We start from the raw sequence: 19,396 nt of genomic DNA, 5'->3' as shown, positions 1-19,396 counted from the left end.
GGCCGATCATTGCTCCGGCGGCACGTCGCTCTTGCCCCTCGGGCGCGCCCTATTGGCCCTGGTCAGGGATGCGACCGGCCCCCTCTCGCGGATTGGGCAATCGCTCCAAGGCGCGGCGTTCGATTGGCCTCCCGCGCAGGCTTCTAGGATTGGCTCAGGTTTTCTTCCCCGCTCCTCCTCCTCCTCCCGCCTCAGGGCACAACACGCCAGCGCGAGGGCCGGTGCGTCAATCAAGAGGCCTGTGTCGTGCTGATTGGATGCACCCGCCCCCCTCTCCTAAACCAATTGGCAGGAGGGAGGAGCTAGGCTGATCAGGGGCGGGAAGTCGTCCGTCAAGTTTGGAGGCCTTTTTAATTGGTTATGGGGGAATGTTCTTCCCTGAAGCCATTGGTTGGTCCTGGAAGTGGGTGGGGAAAGCGGAGGAAGGCATGGAGAGTGGGCGTTAAAGGCCGCGTACCTAATCGGAGACAGACAGGTGACTTCAAAGCGGGGGCCGAGCTGAAGTCATCTGCCAATCAAAACAGCTCTTGGGCCAAGGGGGAGGAGCTGGGCAAGAGGGTCCACCCCTTTCCCCTCGTTGGCCCTGTTATCATTCATCCCAGGTCGTCCAATAGCGTAACGAGTGGGTGGCACCCGCTCCTAAAGCGTGTGAAACGGAGCAGCACGCAGGTTTGGGACGTGCGCGCATCCTTCCGCATCCCTTGTGTCCAGGCCAGGCACGCCAGGCCGTCTCTCACATGCATCGTCTTCAAGTGCCTGTGTGTGGCACATATCTGAGGCTCAGTATTTGCTTAAGGAGGGAAGGAAGTAGGAGAAAGTGCCCCAAGTCACTGGCACCACGCATAACCCAGTTGATTGGGAAGCACCATGGAGGCATGGAATTTTTGTCCTGTCTGACTGGTTACCGTGATCGTGGGATAGTAACTCTCCTCTGCACCTCTGTTTCCTCGATGTTGTGAGGACGCTGCACAAGGTACAGATGAGATTCTCTCTCCCCCTCTCCGTTCATTCAGATTTACTTTTGCACGTCTACCATCATTTTCGTAATCATTCAAATCTCCCTCTCCGGATTTTGCATCCTCAGGAAGCACTGTTACCATTTGCTGAATGGATGCCGGAATGACTTGTGGTTAAGATTGCTAGGCATTGGTGCTTTCATGAACCGTGAGGCATTTGCCCAGGGTCACAAGGTCAAGATGGGAAGCCAGATCTGCCTATCTCCTCTAGGTGGAGGAAAATCAGATAAATTCCAGGGAGATAACCGTGAGAACTGCATCGGAATCGCCCCAGGCGAGGGAGGGAAGAATGCTTGTAAAAGGGCAACGTTCTCAGGTCCTCAGAGAGCAGCATGTAGCCTAGGGGTCTGCACTTGCACAGACTTCCAGGGTGACCCCTGTGCTCATTAGAGTTTAAGAGTTATTGATCTAGAGCCTTCCTACTCAAGGTGTGGTCCCTGGATGGGGCAGTGCCTCTTAGACTTCTCAGGAATCACTTGGGGATTTGTTGAAATGCAGATTCTGATCCAGGAGATCTCAGATTCTGCTTGCTAACAAGCTCCCAGGTGGTGCTGATGGTTCACAGTTTGCACTGTGATCAGCAAGGTTCTCAAACTTGGCTGCACATTAAGAATCACCTGGCAGATCCTGGGTGCGGACATGGCACTGCTTGGCATGCCATGCTGTGGTAGGCGTCCCACATATAAAGAGGAAGATGGGCACGGATGTTAGCTCAGGGCCAGTCTTCCTCAGAAAAAGAGGAAGATTGGCAGCACATGTCAGCTCAGGGCTAATCTTCCTCAAAAAAAGAAAGAAAGAAAGAAAGAAAGAAAATCACCTGGGGGGCTTTAAAAACATCCAGATACTCAGGACTTACCCTAGACCAATGAAATCAGAATTTCCAGGGATGGGAATCAGACCTAAGGAATTTTTCAGTCCTGAGATGATTCCAACATGCAGCTAATCTGATACAGAGTTTTCTAGAGCAGTGGCTCTCAAAGCGTGGTCCCTGAATCTGCAGCATACTCATCACCGGGGAGCTTGTTAGAAATGCACAATTCTGAGCCCGGCTATAGACCAACTGAGTAAGAAACTCTGGGCCCTGCAACCTGTTTTAACAAGGCTTCCAGGTAATTCTGAAGCATCTTAAACTATGAGGGTCTCCGTTCTAAGAGGGTGCAGGGCTGCAGGCCAGGTGATGCAGATTCTTCCCTGAAGTCCCCCCTCCCCCATAGATTCACTCTGGCCAGGCGAGATGGGGATTCTGAAGCGCTGTGGACAGATGGTCCTTCCCGGCACACCCATAAGCAGCGACCAGCAAAGGCTGTCATTTTTAAACAGGGCTGATCTAAAGGCTCAGGGATAAACTTGGGGAAAGAGTTACATGACTTGGGGTAACTGGGCCGTCAGAAGGAATCTCCCAGGTGCGCAGACTGTTTGACGTGAGGGAGACAGACTCAGCCGCTGAGGTCAAGACAGGGCCCGGGGCTGAGGGAGGGACTGGGCCCCAGAGACACACATGGAACCATGGCACCCCGAGTGCTGACAAGGGGAGGCCCAGAGAGAGGAACAGACAGAGGGAGAGCTCAGGTGGGACCCAGTGAGCCAGAGAGAGACCCAAGGAGAGAGCTTGAGCTGGAGGGAGTGCCCTCCCACAGGGCGGGTTCTTTTCTGTGCACCTGCCTCCTGAGTAACTAAGAGAAGCAGTGACCACGCAGCTAAGTGACCTGGGCTTCCTCCTTGGTGTCACTGTGAAGCCCAGCTCTGAGCAGAGTAGATGGGCCCCTGGCGGCACTCTTCCTCAATTAACCCCTGTAGGGTAACCAGGGTCTCGTGTTATGTGCGGGGACTGTGCACGCTGTTCCCCTGCAGATGGCCTCTCCCCCAGCTGTCTGCGGGCCACATGCGCCTCAGCCTGCACCTCTCAGCCACAGGGAAGGAGGCCCTGGCTGAGCCCCACTTCCAGGACAGACCGGGGCCTCCTCTCGCTAACCTGGCAGGATCTTTTACAGCAACGAGTCCCCACCAGGGCAGGGAGCCTGTCACCTCCGACCCAGTCGGGGCTCGGCGCGCCAGGGGGAATGGGGGCACAGAGCAAACACTGGATAGCAGTAACGACAGTGCCCAGTCCCCGGCCCTGATGGTGAGCCCCATGCTAGGTGCCTCCTGGGCATCTTTCACGTCCTCACAGGCGCCTCGTGGTCTAAGTTTGGAGGCTTGGGAAGGGGAGGCCACGCGCCTAGGAAGCCACGACCACTCAGGCATCAGCTGCGTGGCAGGCTGGGCTTTCAGCAGCCACATTGCTTGGGTGTCAACGACTGCTGTTCTCCGAGGGGCCTGGAGACAGAGAGGGCTCTTCTCTTCCTGGGGTCCCGTGATGAGGGAATGACAGGGTCCCCCGGATACCACCTGGAAGGGGAGCACAAACTCTGTCCCCCAAACCTGGTAGCTCTCGTCCTCCAGTCACCTGGGTATTTGACAATCACTCCCCAAGAACAGATACTAATAGTGTGATTTAATTACACTTTTTCCAAAACTATCTCCTTTCCCAGTTAAAATAAAAAAGATGAGGTGTGAAGAAGACACGCTGCCCCCCGAAGGAGGTGGCAACCTTGGTGCTAGGGGGCCGGGCCTCCTCCCGTGCCTCCTGGACAGTCCTGGCTCTGGGCCGACAGCAGGGTGGCTCTCCGTGCCGGAACCTCCCAGCCCTGACCTGGCCCCTTCAGAATGGCAGGGCCTCGTGTCCCGTCAGTGGGTGGCTGCCCAGCTTGTGGTCCTCAGGTGGACATGATGCCGCTCTTCTCGCCCTTGACCTTGAGGAACTCGGCCATGCTGGAGAAATACTTCTGGTTGGCCTCGGCCACCTTCTTCTCGGCTGCTTGTGGGTTCACAATCTCCAGGCCCTGGACAGATGAGGGAGACGGGATGACGGGGTTGGGAGATGGCCTGGCCCCTAATGACAGCCCCCCTGCCCCAGTAAGAGAAGCTTGAAATGTCAGGGCCCCACAGGCCCTTGTCAATGGTCCTCAGGCTCTAGGTGGACAAGAATACAGGTTTCTAGTCCCCAAATCTCCCCAACGTTGGGAAATTCTGACTCAGTGGGCCCGGAGGCAGGGTGGAGGGGAGGACCTGGGCATCAGAATTTGTAACAAGTTCCCCACCAACATTTGAGAACAGCTGATTCCATTCGGTTTCTGAATAAAGAAACTGAGTCCCTGTGGTATCAACAAATCACACCAACCCCACTGATGACAATGACCAGCTCTGGGAGCCACCACATGGCCAGCCCTGTTCAAAATATCTTAAATTTGGTAATTCTCATCTCCTCGCAGAGGCCTTCCCTGGTGGCTCTCTATCTCCCTTCCTTCCTCCCCGGCACTTTCCACCTCCCAGCACACTGTGTATCTCACTTATTTATCCGTCCCCTGCCGCCCCATGAGCCCCATGAGCCCCATGAGCTCCATGAGGACGAGACTTACTGTCTCGTTTGCAGCTTTAGCCCCAACGCCTACAACAGTGCTCAGCACTCAGCAGGTGCTCAGGAGACACTTGCTGATGGAAAGGAATGAGCTCAATTATTCCTCACGATACCACAGGACACGCTCACCCTGTTTTGTGGGTGAGTAAACGGAGGCACGGACAGATGCAGTGACTCATCCTCGCTCCATCCCGTGCCTCAGTGGCCGGGCTGGGATGAACTATGAACTTTCTTGCATGGGGTCAGAGGTTGCCCCAACCACACCCCCATTTGGAAGGAGAGGAACTGGAGCCTCAGAGAGGAGTTGAGCCTGCTCAAGGTCATGGAGAGGAACTGGTCTCCTGGATTCTACAGCCGGCCCGTGCTCGCGGCTACGACTGTTTCCTGCCTGTCCCTGTTGACTTCACTGGGTGCCAGGGACCACACTATGCTCTCTAGGTGCTTCACCAGGGCGCCGACCGAGACAGCCGTGTGAGGGCTCTATCGTGCGCCTGTTTCACAGGCGAAGCAGCCGAAGCCCAGGTAGGGCAGGGGCTTCCCAAGGGCCACTCAGAGGGCTGGGAGCAGAGCCCCCTGACTGCAGTGGCAGGGGCTGGGCAGGTACCTGGAGCGGGGTGAAGGCCACGCTGGAGGCGGTCCCTGAGGAGCGGTCGCGGATGGTGGACTTCCCGCCGTACACCACGCTCTGCTTCTGCAGGGTCCGCTGTGGGGCGGGGAGAGGAGATCCAGGCTGTGACCTGGGCTCTGTCACCAGCGTGCACCCCTCCTGGCCCACCCAGGCCCGGCCCGTACCTGCAGTGTCTTGGAGATCCTGGCTTTGGTGGCCTCGTTCACCTGCGTCTGCCGCACACGCCCGCTGCCCGACTTGCCCAGGTGGCCCAGGCTGAAGCCCAGGTCCTCCTGGTAGGCATCCTCCTCGATCTGGTGGGATGGGAAGATGTCCTGGGGTTAGCCACCCCCTTGATCAGCTAGAAGCCCAGGACTAGTAGGATGCTGTTCGGATAATGAGACTGGCAGGGTGAGGCCTGGGGAAGCGCAGGATGGCAGGGCAGAATGTAGGAAGAGGAGCGGGGAAGGGCGAGGCAGGGAGGCCTGCAGGGGACTGATCCTGACCCGCCTTTGGTGCCCAGACAAGGACCCCGGGCGCTAAGTGTTGGGTAGACCCCTTTGGGGCTGGCTGGATGGGGAGGGGTGAGACTGGAGGCCAGGAGACCAAGGAGGAGGCTGGGGCGGTGCTCCAGATCTGAGCAAGAGCCAGAGGATGGAGAGGAAGGAAGCAGCAGGGGACAGAGGGGCAGGGCCTGGTGAGGAAGAGGAGCCCCAAGCTTCCACAGCCCAGGGATCGGGGGCTGACCTCTCCAAAGCTCATGCGGTTGGCCTGCTTCCGAATCTCCGTGAGCCCCAGCCGCTCCTTCATCTTGCGGTACCTGGGGACAGGGGACAGGGGCACCCGGGAGTCAGCTGGGAGGGTGTGAGCCTCCTCCCCTCCCTTCTCGCCCCTGCTGGTCCCCAAGGGCCCCACCTGCGGCCGCCTCGCTTCTTGCGCTGCCCGTCGAGGGGGGCGGGCAGCGGCTTCACCTGCTTCACAGGCGGCGGTTCCTGCCACTTGTCGAACTTGCGCTCGATCTCATCCTTCAATTCGTAGCCCACCTGGGCGGGGGGTGGGGGAAGGTGCTGAAGCTGCTCCCGTGGGCAGCAGACATGGGCCCCGCCTGTCTGTCCGTCTGTCCTTCCATCTGCATGAGCGGAGCTCCCACCCTGGGGCTCACTCCTTCCTCCTGGGGCCTCCCCTGCACCTGGGCCCCGAGGATCTTGTCCGCTTTCAGCTCTCCGGGTTTAAGGTCCACCTGCGACCTGATGACCCCCAGACTCGTATCTCAGGCTCAGACTCTCCTCTGAACACTGTGCCCCACAGACAACCGTCTCCTTTACACGGCTGTGAAGAGCCCTCAGGTGAGCAGGGCAGCCAGAACTGCGCCCCCTCAGCCTTCTGCCCTAGCTCTCCACAGGTCAGTGACTGGGGCGGCCGAGAGTCAGTCAGCCTCAATTCTGTTGTTTCTCGCACCCTGCAAAACCCACCGGGCTCTGCCTTCAGGCAAGACCCCAAATCAGCCCCCATCTCAGAACCTTTGCTGAAGCCAAGTTCTCCCCACAGCACAGAAGGCTCTACATGATCTTCCCGGGTCCCACCAGCCTCCTCTCTCTGGGCTTGCCACACTTTGGCCCCAGGGCCTTTGCACTGACTGTTCCCGCTCCCTGGACATTCTTCCCCTGGGAACCCATGTGACTCGCTAACTTTACTGAGGTCTACATTAAACCTTCACCTCCTGGGAGAAGCCCTCCCTGAGGTTAACCTCCCTTGCCACTCATGCCCTTCATTTTTCTTCTTAGCATCTATTTACTCAGTACTGCTGAACACACTACAGATTACCTGCTGTTGTCCCCTCGCCCCATCTCTGACTAGAACGTAAATGCCACAGAGGCAGGGCTTTCGTCTGTGCTGTTCACTACTGTACCCCCAGCATCGAGACCAGGGTCAAAGAGAGTGAGAGGGGGCAGAGAAACTGAACCCCTGAACACTGTGCCAGGCTGGGTGCTTGAACACCACTACACAGGACAGAAAACATATCTACAGTCACGGAACAGGTCCGCCAAGGAAGACAGAGATTAACTGATTGTTACTTGAATGAAAACAAGGGCTGGCAGAGGGGACAGATCCAAGTACAGCAGGCAAGTCCGAATCTCTGGTCTTTGTGAATATGTCACCGTTTGTCACATGACAAAAGTGACTCTGCAGATGTGATCAGGTTAAGGACCTTGAGATGGGGAGAGTATCTTAGATTATCAGTGTGGGCCCAGTGTCCTAGCCAGGTCCTTCAAAGAGTCAGAGAAGGAGATGTGAAGACAGGAGCGGAGTCAGAGAGAGATGGGAGATGCTACGCTGCTGGCTTGGAAGATGGAGGAAGGGGCCACAAGCAGGCACCTCTAGAAGCAGGAAGAGGCACAGGCATGGATCCTCCCGTGGAGTCTCCAGAAGGAACGAACTCAGCCAACACTTTGACTTAACCCAGTAAAACCCCTGTGGACTTCTGACCTACAGGACTAAGATGACAAACTCTGGCTGCTTTAAGACACTAGGTGTGTGGTAATTTGCTAAAGCAGCAGCGACAGGACACTGGTATAGCAGGGGAGAGGGAAGCTGGCTTCGCTGGGACCCAGAGACAGACACAGGGCTGTCTGTTAAGGCAGGGCTCCTGTGCGGTGGGTCACCGATGACAGCTCTCCGCCAGACAGACCACAGACCCACATGGACAGACACCCGCCCGCCCCTCACCTTCCCCTCCGTGCTCTCGTGGAAACTGTCCACACGGGCTGCCAGCGTGCACTTGGCAGCCACCAGCCGGGCCGCTTTCCGCCGGAGATCCTGCAGCAATGGAAAGGGAGCGGGGTCAATGAGATCACTGAGAGTTTCCGAAACTCCAGCCCCCACGGTCTCCACTTGTGCCCACCAGCATCTCCGCGTTCATGCTGTGCGTCCCTAGATGACACAGCCTAGCAGTGAATTATCATCAATGTGTTGTCAACCTACTTTCCAAAAACTTAAACCGGTTTGCCTAGACAACTTAATTGTACTACAGATGAAAGATCATCAAACACTAAAAATAAGTATGTTATTATTAAAATAGAAAATATCCATGTGTGTGTGACTGAAAACCATGTTATATGCCCTGAAAGGAAGGCGGCCCGTGTCCTGGGAAAGACCAAAAAGGTACATGTAAAACCCACGGCCACAGGTCTCAACGCACAATAATAATGATAATAAAGTGAGCAGTGGCTGCATGTAGTGAAGAATTTAACCTTGCCCTGAGAGGTCTAACCTTGGCCCTCGGCCCCTGGGTGGGGACCTTTGGTGGCCTGGGGGCCAGACAGTAACCGTGTGATGTCAGGTGGGTTCTTTGGGTTATGGGCTCTGTCGGCCACCCAGGCAAACCCGTCATGTCCATGTAACTGAGCCCCAGCAGAGACTGAACAGTGAGGCCTGGCTGGTGATTCCCTGTGCACTGTCACATGTGCACGGCTGGAGAGTAACGTGTCCTGACTCCACGGGGACGGGACGACTGGAAGCTCCGTTTGGTATTTCTGGACCCCGCCCCTTGCACTTGCTCCCTCTGCTGATGTTATTGGGTCCTCTCGCTGTGACAAACCATCGCCCTGAGACGATCAGCTCTCAGTGAGTTCCATGAACCCTTCCAGAAGGTCACTACCCCCGAGGGTGGCTTTGGGAACCCCCGGCCTTACACTGCTCATCGGGCGTGAGGCCTGATTTGAAGGGCTTCACGTGGATGAGTTCGGTTCTCCCCGCGTTACAGACGGGCAGGCGGAGGCACAGGGCTCGCGCCTCTTGCCTGAGGTCGCCCAACTGGCAAGTGGTGCTGCCGGAACCCAACCCAGCACCTGCTCCAGCATCTTTGTTCTTCCGCCCTGTGCCACCACGTCCTCCGGGTTCCTGACCACACCGTCAGCTGTGACTGATGGAACGAGGAGTGGGGGGCCACCTGCTCAGGCTCACACAGCCCCTTGAGATAAGGCTATTTCCAATCAGCAGAAGGCTCCGTCCTTGGGGAGCTGGGGGGCCAAAGGCGACGACATGGGGTGAAGGGGGCTCACCGGGGGCAGGGACTGCACGATGTCGCTGTGGTAGATGTAGCCGGTGTGGGGCAGCACGGAGGTGGACGAGAAGCCGGACAGCGTCTTGCGCTGGGCCCCGAGCAGCATGATGTTGCAGGCGGGCATCTTGGAGAGGTTGGTCAGGCCACCGGCCACCCCTGCGGCGGGAGGGAGGGAGAGGGAGGCAGGAGGTGAGAAGAAACACGGGGCGTTTGTCTGGGGGCTCACCGTGTGCTGCACACCTTTACATGAGTTTCCAGCTGGATCCCTGAGGTGGCCCTGCCAGGTTGCGCCGTGTGTCATTTCAGAGGGGAATTGGGAGGAGGCTCAGAGAAGTGAAGCAACTTGCCTGAGGGTGCACAGTGAGCAAGTGGCCCAACAGAAACCTGACCGCAGAGTCTGCAAAGCTGCATGGCCCCTGCCCTGGGGATTGCGACCTGAATGTATTAGAACAGCTTTCACCTCACCAGAGGCACCCTGACAACAGGGCCTGGCTGTGAACACCTCCGGGTTGCCGCGAGCCTGTCTACAGGCACGGGGGAGAGGAAGAGGAGCTGCGGGTGAATACTCCCACCTCTGATGGGGTCTGCTGGGTGCTAAGCCCCGTGCTTGGTGTTTGTAAGGACTACACTGTCTCATCAGACCAACGAATCCTTAAAACAAGCCTCCAGCACCACAGCTGTCATAAGCAGTGAGGAAGCAGAGAAACGGCCCCGCGCAGATGTTCACCATCACCCCGAAACCCGCGCCTACAGCGGCTTACAGAGCCAGAGACTGGGCAGGTACGATTAAACTAAAGATCTCAAAGTGGGGAGATCATCCTGGAGGATCCAGGCAGGCTCAGTTAACCACGAGTCCTCAAAAGTGGAAGAAAAAGGCAGAGTCAGAGTGATGTGAGAAAGGAGACTTTAAAGACTGATGACAGGGACACAAGCCAAGGGATGCAGGCGGCCTCCAGAAGCTGGAAGAGCCACGGGAACAGATTCCTCCCTAGACCTCCAAAATGGAACGCAGGCCTGTCCACACTTGATTTTAGTCCAGTGAGGCCCACGGCGGTTTTTAGTCCAGTGAGGCCCACGGCGGCCCTCTGATCTGCAGAACCGTACAATCCTAAATTGCGTTCTTCATGTTACTTGGTTTGTGGTCATTTGTTAACAGCAGCTGTAGGAAACGAGCACATCCCCCAATCACCACTGGGGAAACTGAGGCACATGAAGTCACTTGCCCAAGGATGTGGGGTCAACGAGGGGAGGAAGCAGGATCCACACCCCGGTTTTTCCTGCCCTGAAACCACTGCCTCTTTCTCCCCTTCCCCCAAGGCTGTGTTATGGGCTGAGGTGTGTCCCCCGAACTTCTTATGTTGGAGTCCTAACCCCCCTGTACCTCAGAATATGACAGTACCTGGACACAAGGTCTTTAAAGAGGTGATTAAAATAAAATGACATCATAGGATAGGCCCTGGTCCATCTGACTGATGGCCTTATAAGAGGGGATTAGGATGCAGATGGAAGAGCATGTGAAGACACAGGGAAGACACCCACACGCAAGCCGGGAGGGAGGCCTCAGAAGGAACCAACCCCGCCAACACCTTGATCTTGGACTTCCAGCCTCCAGGGCTGAGAGAATAAAGCTCGGTTGTTGAAGTCCCTGGTAATTTGTTACAACAGCCCTAGCCAACCAACACAGCTGCTTTACCAAACTCCCCCAGAAGCGTCTGTCCACTTCCAGGGGAGGGGCCAGGAGCCCAAGGGGGTGCTCTGGGGACCCACCCTTTCGTCCTAACACACTGCCAGGACTAGCACCCCGTCTTCAGAGAACACTGAGGCTCAGAGAACCAATTTTACTATTGCCAGGCAGCCCGCGGGTCCGTGGCAGAGCTGGGAGCTGCCGGGACATGCTGGCTGAGGAGCACCAGCCTCCTGGCCTCTCCGCGGGCCCTGCTACCTCTTTCCTTCACAGCCTGTCTGGCCTCGGTTCTCCTGGGGCTCAGGGGCTGACCAGGTCAAGGCCATCATCCTTTCTCGGAGTCTGTGGAAAAAGCAGGCTGGCCAACCTGTGATCTCCAGGAGAGTTGACAGGGAGAGTGCGAGGGGGACATGGTGCTCGGGCTCCGGGGCCAAAGCCTGTCTTACAGAAAGCAGATGTGACTCCCCAAGGGCGCATGGCCCATCTGCAGACCCTGGACCATCACTGTCCGGAATGCCCCTCTGCCGTGGTCCCGGGGCCTCACCCATGATCTTGGCGGCCGTGGACGCTCCAATGATGATGGAGAGGTTGGGTGCGATGAAGGACATCCGAGACTCCACGTACTCGTAGATGCGGTGCTTGGAGGCGTTCAGCTCCAGCGCCATGTCGCAGGCCTCCTCCAGCCGCTCCAGCTCCTCCTCCGACAGCTGCTGCCTGCAGGGGTGGGGACGCAGGTGGGACGATGCTGGCCCCTCCTGGGGATCCTGTCTGACTGGCGTGGGAGCCCCCGTGTTCCCAGCTGTGTGTGCACATGCATGTACGTGTGTGCAACTTCAAGACAACCACAAGTCCTGAGGCCCGGAAGCAAGGGCAGCTGGGAATCGTAGTTCTCAGGCAGCGCCACCCTCATCGGCCTGGCGGGGGCCTTGTCCTGCCTACTCTGGTCTCCGGGTGTCATCACAGCCTTCACACCTCTTTCCTCTTCCTGAAATGCTCTCCCCTGAGCCCCCTGTGGCAGCTCCTCCTCAGCCTTCAGGTCTCAGCCTTGCCGGCCCCAATGGCTCCCCTCAGAGGCTGAGTTTCACCTCCTCCTGGAAGCCACCCTGACCTGCTCCAGGTGGGTGCCCCTCCTCCTGCCCCACGCTACTCGGCACTCCCTACGCATCCTGACACTCAGCCTCTGACCCGTGTATGCACCTGCTTCCTCCCAGACAGGAGCTTGAGCGGAGCACGGCCACCTCTGCTTTGCTAGGTTCTGTAAGCCCTGTCCTCAGAACAGTGCCCGCTGCTCCGTCAGCGTTTGTTCAACGAACAGGAAGCCGGCCCTCGGGAGGTCCCCATCCCACAGGACTCTGCTCTGGGCTTTAAAGATGTCCCCTTCTCTTAGGCATGGCACAGGAGCCAGAGGGGTGCAGGGAGACCGAGGGAGCTAAACAAAGCCCCTGCCTTCACAGATGCTTTCCTTCTAGCCAGGGGACGACACACCAGAGATAAACACCTCTAATCACGGGCTCGCCCTCTGCCTCAGCCTTCAAGACTACAGGCTACTGGTCGGGGAAGGCTGCTTCCTGACTGGGGATGCCCGAGTCCAGTATGGTGCCTGGCTCGCAGGAAGTGCTGATCAAACGTGTGGAATTGAAATGAACTGTCTGCCTTAGGCTGACATCTGTACCACTGGGACCCTAAGATCATCGTCTGCTGTTAGTTGGGCCTGAGGTGGGCCACAGCGCCCTCTCCCTGCTATGTACGCACCCCTGGGTGGTGGAGGCGGTGACGCTAACGACCATGATGGTGGCGTTGGTCAGAATCTGCTGCAGGTTCTCATTGTTCTTGCACTTGTCCAGGCTGTTGCCCAGCTCCTGCGGGTAAGAAGGCAAGAGCGGGCAGGCAGAGGCTCAGGAAGGCTCTGGACTCTCTCTCGCTCCTGCACCCACTCAGGGCTCTTCTGGGGACACTGGTCTGTACAAAGTGGTCACTTTGAATGTCACTGCTCAAAGGGTCAGCCCTGCCTGCCTGCGGTGGCTGATCTGGAAACAGACCCAAGCGAATGGACAGCCACAGAGGACCCACTGCCTCGACAGGCCTGCTGACCACACGGACATCCCCTGCTGCCTCCTCACCTTCTCCTGGAGTCACACGGGAGCCTCCTTGCTGGTGTCCCACCTTCACTTGCGCCTGACCCCCCCCCCCCGGGCTTTCCCATAAGACCCAGAGCCTTAGAGGTCAGATGTGAGCGACCCCTCGGCTCCTCTCCTCACTCCCCTTCTCGTTTCTTGAAGGCACCAGGGCTCATTACCACTTGCGGAGTCTTAGCATTTAGGATTCTTCCCCCAAATCTCTGTGTGGCTGCCCCTCTGTCAGCCTTCAGATCAGCTCAAACACCAGCTGCTCCAACCACCACCGGAGGAGTGCTAGAGGGCACCCCCTCATCTCCCTCTCTTGCTTGCTTGGCCTCAACAAGCTGAGGCCCCTCTCAGGAGACCCAGGTGGGGAAGGAGAGGGAGTGGAGGGTGGGGCGGGAGCCGTGAGGATGTTCTTTCTGGGCTCCATCTCTCCCACGCTGGGTAGACCCTTCTCCACTATCTCCAGACTCCGAGAGGGAGCAGAAAGCAGCCGGAGCCTCCAGCTCGCTCACTCCAGTTCATTCACCTGCTCGCTGTGCCCACCTGTCTCGAGCCAAAAGCCGAGCAAGGGGAGCCTTTCCCATTAGCCTAGGGGTCCGACAGCAGGGCCCTGCCCGCCTTCACACGAGCGGCGTGGAGAAGCCTCCGTTCTTCCCAGGCACCCACGTGTCTCCACTTGCCTTGACGGTGCGGATGTAATCCAGGGCGTTGGGGACCAGGGACTCCAGCTCGGGGAATCGCTTCGAGTACTTATCCCGGATGAACTTATGGATGATGTCTGAGGAGAACAGAGACGGGAGTGTCTGATGAGGGGCAGGCAGAGTCTTGCCCCAGCAGCCGTTTCCCCTCTTCCTTTAGTAACCAAACCACCGAGCTTTAGCTGGGTGCACGGACACCCGCCATGAGGGCTCCGTTTCCTGGCTGCCCTTACTCCTGGATGAGGCCACATGAGTTGGTTCTGGTCTACAGGATGTGAGCTGAGGTGACATGTGCAACTCTCACGTCACCCCCTTGAAGAGAACTGTGCCCTCCTCTTCTCTCCCCCGTTTTGCTGGTGGGGATGTGGGGGTGATGGCTGGTGGAGGGCAGTCACCTTGCACCATGAAACAGGCGGCAGATCAACAAGACAGAAAGAGCCTGGGCACCAGAGGCTGCTACACCAGGCCTGGACCCCTCATCCAGGCTTTCATACGAGAGGAAAATACACTTCCTTCTTATTTAAGCCACTCTGTTACAGCAGCTGAACGTGGATTCAAACTAATATAAAGGGCTTGGGGGCAGGACCCTGGGAAAGGACAGTGGGGAAGGCAGCCCAGGATCCTGCCTGTCCCTTCCTTGGGGATGGGAGGAGGGTGTGAAGGACACCAGGCAGGGTCATCTCTGCTTGCCCTTCCCAGCACTCACTCAGCTCGTTCTCGATCTCCACAGTTAGGTTGTTGGCATCCACAATGACACGGTATTCAGGGGCCGCCTCCACTGGTCCCATCACTGTGCAGGTAAGAAACAGCCTGGTGTGAGTGTGGCTAAGCACCCGCCCCACTGACCCCACACCGTCCCAAGCCCCAGAGCTAGGGGAGGCTGGGGAGGTGCCTGGAGGGGAGCAGGAGGAGGGGCTGAAGAATCAGCGAGAGGAGGGGTTTATGTCTGCAAACTTCCTGCCTCTCTCCTTCCAGGCTGGCCTCCAGGCCAGTCTAGACTTGACCCCATCTCTCCCTGGAACTAAACCCTCCCGGGGCTCCCACGTCCCTAAGGCTAATGGCCAAGCTCCCCTGACTGAGGATGGAAGACCTCCCAGAAGCCCCATGAGGACAAGTACTGTGCCTGTTTCCCACGACTGCACCCTCGGTGCCCAGAATGGCACCCGGCACGTGGGAGTTGCTCTGTGGATATTGGCTGACTCGCCAAATCCAGTCTGGTCTCCCCACCTTCCCAGCCCCATCCTCCCACCACCACGCCCTTGTCTTATTACATTACAGCCATGAAAGACTGATTACAGAGCCCTGAACACTCAGGGCTGCTTCACTGCTCTCGGCCTTTGCACATGCTGTCCCCTTTTCCTGGTGCGTCCCTTTCTAAATTTGTTTCTGGAAAACTTCTCTTCAGGCTTTAACAGTAATAATAATCACAACAGTGATGATGACGGTATTTTCACATGCAGTAGTCGCCAAGGCTGACACACAGAGGACTTACCATGCATCAGACACTGGTCCAAGTGCCCTACAGGTATTAACTTATTTTATCCACATCACCCAGCGAGGTGGGTGTTAAATTAGACCAATTTTGCAGAGAAAGACATGAAAGGACATAGCTTGATGTCACAGAGCCAGCAGATGGCAGACCTCAGATGTTACGCCAGAGCCCGTGTTCTTAACCCTGATGCTCAGATGCCTCTATGTCCTCAAGACTCAGACGGTGCCTGAGTCCTCCCCCACCTCTCAGGAGGGTCAGATGTCTCCTCTGTGCCTTGGGCACTCCTGCCGTGTCCATCAGACACAATTGACATCCAGTTCTGAGACATTTTGTGTCCACCTTCCCCACTAGACACTGGGTGGATTGGGTCATCAGGAAATGTCACTTTTATGGCTCCCCACGGCACTCTCCCCAGCCTGACATTCGAAACCCTGCCAGATCTGGCACCTTCTTCGGCCTCCCTGTCACTCCGGATGCTCGAGGCTTTGCACAGGCAGCTCTCTTTCCCTGGGCACATGCCCCCCTGTTCTCAGCCTGGTGTGTGTATTCATGCTTCAAGCTCCAGTTCAGGTATCAGTGCTTCCCTGACCCCTGAGGCAGGGTCGGCGGGCCCTCCTGCAGCTCCAGAGTGTCCTGAGCTCCCTCCATCCCAGGGGCACCACCCGCCACTAACTGTCTGGGACCTGGCCTGTTGGCTCCACCACACCCTCTGCATTCTGAGAGCAGGGACCACGGCTGAGCCCACAAGGGCCTGGCCCCCAGGGTGCCTCAAGAACACTTTAAAGAAGGAAGGAATGAGTGCGGCTCCCTGACACTGCTCTGACCACACCACTCCTGCGCCCGACAGCTCCCGTGGCTTCCTGCTGTGGACAACTGCATCTGAGAGCCCAGCCTTAACAGGATCATCCTCTTGGAGGTGAACATTCTAGAGATAACCCAGAGCTCCCCACAGTTGGAAGTGAGAAGAAACCTCAGGTGAGGCTTTAGTAATTGTGTGTTTTTATGGTTACTTTCTATGCAGCAAACGATATCAGCTTTCCATTCACAGCAGCGACAACTCTCCTTCTTAGGTAAATTGAAGGAAAAAAGCACATTGATTCAAAGAAAACGTGAACTAAGTAATAAGACAAGTGGTTTACAGACGTGGCAAAACCCCTGGAACTGGTCACGTGACTCACTGCCGTTTGGGATGCTGTGAGACAAGTCCCATCACAATTAGTGAGGGCTCAGCACAGAGCAAGAACTCGAGGAGTGTCGGCTTTATAATGCAATGTCATTTTAGCCGGAGAAGGGGACTGGGTTGGGATGGAAGAGGAGAAGCTCTGGAAAAGGCTGAGAGACAGACCCAACTTCCAAGGCTGCAGCAGCAAAGAGCCCAGGAGCCTGGCCGGAGAAGAGCGGGGCAGGCGAGGGCGTGTGGGAGGGGAGAAGGTACCTTCCGAGGCTTTGGCTTGCTTGCTGATATACTCCTCGATCTTCATCATGATCTCAGCAAACTGTTCGGGAAGGACAGGGGAGTGAGAACCCAGCACTCTTCAGAAAGAAGAGCCATTTCTTCTTCTCATTGCCCCTCCTGGGGGCTCCCATTGACAACCCGCTCACCATCTTGCTGTCCCATAGCTTGGCAATGCTCTTGACCGAATCCCCGGAAAGATCCAGCTGCGTCTCCTCCTGCACGTCCTCGATCGCCGGCTCCTCTTCTTCTTCGCCATAGCTTCCTCCTTCCTCCTCTTCTGCCGCCTCCTCAAGGTCAGCCAGGAGCTCGTCTGCCAGAGACATCCCGAGGCCTGTGGGGAGGGAGAGCAGGGTTCCCCCTCAGTACCGGGAGGGGTTTCTCCCCCGGGAGGCCCCGGTCCTCCCTGATCAACCCTACGGGGCGTGCAGGCTCCTTAAGGACAGCTATTGTCATTTGATTTCTTCTCCACCTCCTAACTGTGCCTGGCACACAATAGGTGCTCAATGAAAACCTCCTGAGTGAATCCATGAAGAAACCTCCCAGAACCAGAAGGTCTCCAGGCGTCACTCACACCACCTACCTTTCTCACACCCACTTCAGTGGACAAGAAACAGCATGCGCCTCTCGCCACCACCTTGCTAAGACTTAAAAGATATACCCTCCCCTTGATGAGATGTGACCTCTCCTCACATCCCTTTTTTTCTCTGTAACAGAGGCCCCTCCTCCCTAGTTGTTGGGCCCCAAATGGGTGAGAGACATCCTAAAATACTGATCTCCACAGCCATCAGGGCAACCAGGCGGGGCCTAAGTCTTGGGCCCCAAGCCAATCACCTCTGGCCACGAGCAGCCTCCTCATCTACCCCAGGGGTTGTACAAATATTAGCATCTTCTGGGAGACCCGTGGAGTGGCAAAGGCTGGGAAGCACAACTCAACAGGGTACAAGCCCCACCACTCCATCCCCTCACTGCTTTTTTTTTTTTAAATAAGAAACTTCTCCCTTTTCCTGTTTCTGTTCCTCTCCCCATAAAACAAATCCCCTTTCTCATTCCTTTCCCTTCCATACCACGCTCCTCTAATGTATAAAAACAGAGGCTGCCTCCAGAGGCTAAGGGGGTGACATAACCAAGTGAGGCACGGCTGGTCAGCAGGGAGGAGTGGAGCCTGGAGAACTCGTGAATCAGGCCCAATGGAAAGGAGTAGCCAGTGCCCGGCTTCAGACTCGCCTTGCCAGTGGGAATGTGGGCTCCACGTTGCCAGGTTTTCTCAATTTTTTCAAGAGAAGTAAGAAATTCAGAATTTTTATGTGGAATCTCTTGGTTTGAAAAGTTTCCTTTTTATTATTTAAATGAGCAATTTAAATAACACCCAGAACAAAACAAACCACCACGACACAGACCAAACCAAACAGATTACAGGACAGAGTGGGCCCTTGTGCTGCCAGTTTGAGACCCCTGGATGTCCAGTTGTCTCTACGAGATCAATCTCCACTCATATCCTCCTCTCTCCCGAAGATGCAATGTCCCCTTTATATCACACAGCTTTTCCTCATAAATGCACCTACCTTACCTCACACAGATCTTTCTCTAAAACTCTCCTCTTTCTCTGAATAGAGGAACTCTTCCTTTTTCACAGAACATAAATCGCTCCCCATATATAAGACTCCAGTATCTCTTCATACGCTCTCTCTTCAGTTCCCCCACTAAACTATAAGCAAAACTAGGGACCACATCTGTCTGTTCACTGCTATACGCCCACCAGCTAACGGAACATCTAGCACACAGTAGACATTCAAGAAACATTGGGGAAATGAACAATGTTATCTAATACTTACACCCACCACATTATAGTTCCCTTTCTCCAGGTCTCTGAATGTGTTTTTTTTTTTTCATCCCTCAGGGTAGCGTCATAAATATGCCTCAGATCATGGATCTTCTCTGACCCCTAGACTAATCCTGCCCCGCTGTTAGACACCTTACGAGCCACTGAGTTTGCCTCAACCCCTAAGATCCTCTACTTTTCTAACATTTTGTTTAATGCCCATCTTCCCCATTAAGCTAAATTTTCTGTAACAACAGGGACCGTGTCCGTTTTGTTCGTTGCTCCCTATCCCCAGCGCGGCCCCTTGGCACGGAGTGGGCACGATGACCTCGCTTGATTCCGGCCAACCTCTCCAGCCGCACCTCCGCCACTGTCCCCCTTGTCGGCGGCTCCTTCTCACATACCCTTCGCTTGCCAACTGCTTCCCTCCCTCTTTCCTGGCTCCACACCGCCTCAGCCTTCAGGCCTCATCTCATATCGCAGATCCCCGACCCACGCACCCCGCTCCAGACGACACGGGGTGCTCGGTGCACACCCCCGCAGGCCCTGCGTGCACCCGAAGGCGCTTCACGCATTTCTGACTCTTTAGGTAAGTAATTACTTGACTAAGGCACCAGGCGAAGCGCGAAGGGGAGAGGGAACAATTTTTGCTCTTGCCATGTCCCCAGAGCCCCGACACGGCAGGAGCATATAAGATCTCTGCGGAGTCAGTCTACGAAAGCCCGCCTTCCTCCCTCCGCACTGCCTCCCCCAGACGCGGGAACCCGGCCTCCAGCCCTTCCCTTGTCTCCATCACACTCACCTCTTCGTTCTTCGCACCACCGTTTCTAAGAAACCAGCTTCCCTACAGCAGTCGACGCTCACGGATGACGTCTCACATTCGCGCCGTTACGCAGGCAAAGCCGCACTCTGATTGGTCCTCGCCCCGCGACGTTCCTGGCCGCGTTTGGAACAACAACTTTATTAGCACATGCCGCTAGG

General features: G+C 56.4%; 1 protein-coding gene across 2 annotated transcripts; it reads right to left on the bottom strand.

Moving 5' to 3' along the window:
• Window positions 1–3,495: 3,495 nt before the first annotated feature.
• PRPF31 (pre-mRNA processing factor 31) lies at window positions 3,496–19,348 on the bottom strand. Of its 2 annotated transcripts, XM_001488065.7 has the most exons (14): window positions 19,218–19,348; window positions 16,743–16,927; window positions 16,576–16,636; window positions 14,355–14,438; window positions 13,631–13,728; window positions 12,580–12,686; window positions 11,372–11,541; window positions 9,142–9,299; window positions 7,808–7,897; window positions 5,996–6,123; window positions 5,828–5,900; window positions 5,266–5,394; window positions 5,078–5,176; window positions 3,496–3,898 (listed from the first exon to the last, which is right to left on the bottom strand). In XM_001488065.7, exons 2-14 carry the CDS (start codon window positions 16,917–16,919, stop codon window positions 3,773–3,775), a joined length of 1,500 nt encoding a protein of 499 aa, XP_001488115.1. In that variant the 5' UTR covers window positions 16,920–16,927; window positions 19,218–19,348; the 3' UTR covers window positions 3,496–3,772. The 2 variants fall into 2 exon arrangements, with proteins under 2 accessions (XP_001488115.1, XP_070079360.1); XM_070223259.1 differs by lacking the exon at window positions 5,996–6,123.
• Between the last annotated feature and the right edge of the window lie 48 nt (window positions 19,349–19,396).

Source organism: Equus caballus, chromosome 10 (assembly GCF_041296265.1).
Source record: "Equus caballus isolate H_3958 breed thoroughbred chromosome 10, TB-T2T, whole genome shotgun sequence".
NCBI classification, from domain to species: Eukaryota; Metazoa; Chordata; class Mammalia; order Perissodactyla; family Equidae; genus Equus; species Equus caballus.
Note: the sequence above shows the minus strand (reverse complement) of the source record. Positions and strands in the feature narration are given on the sequence as shown.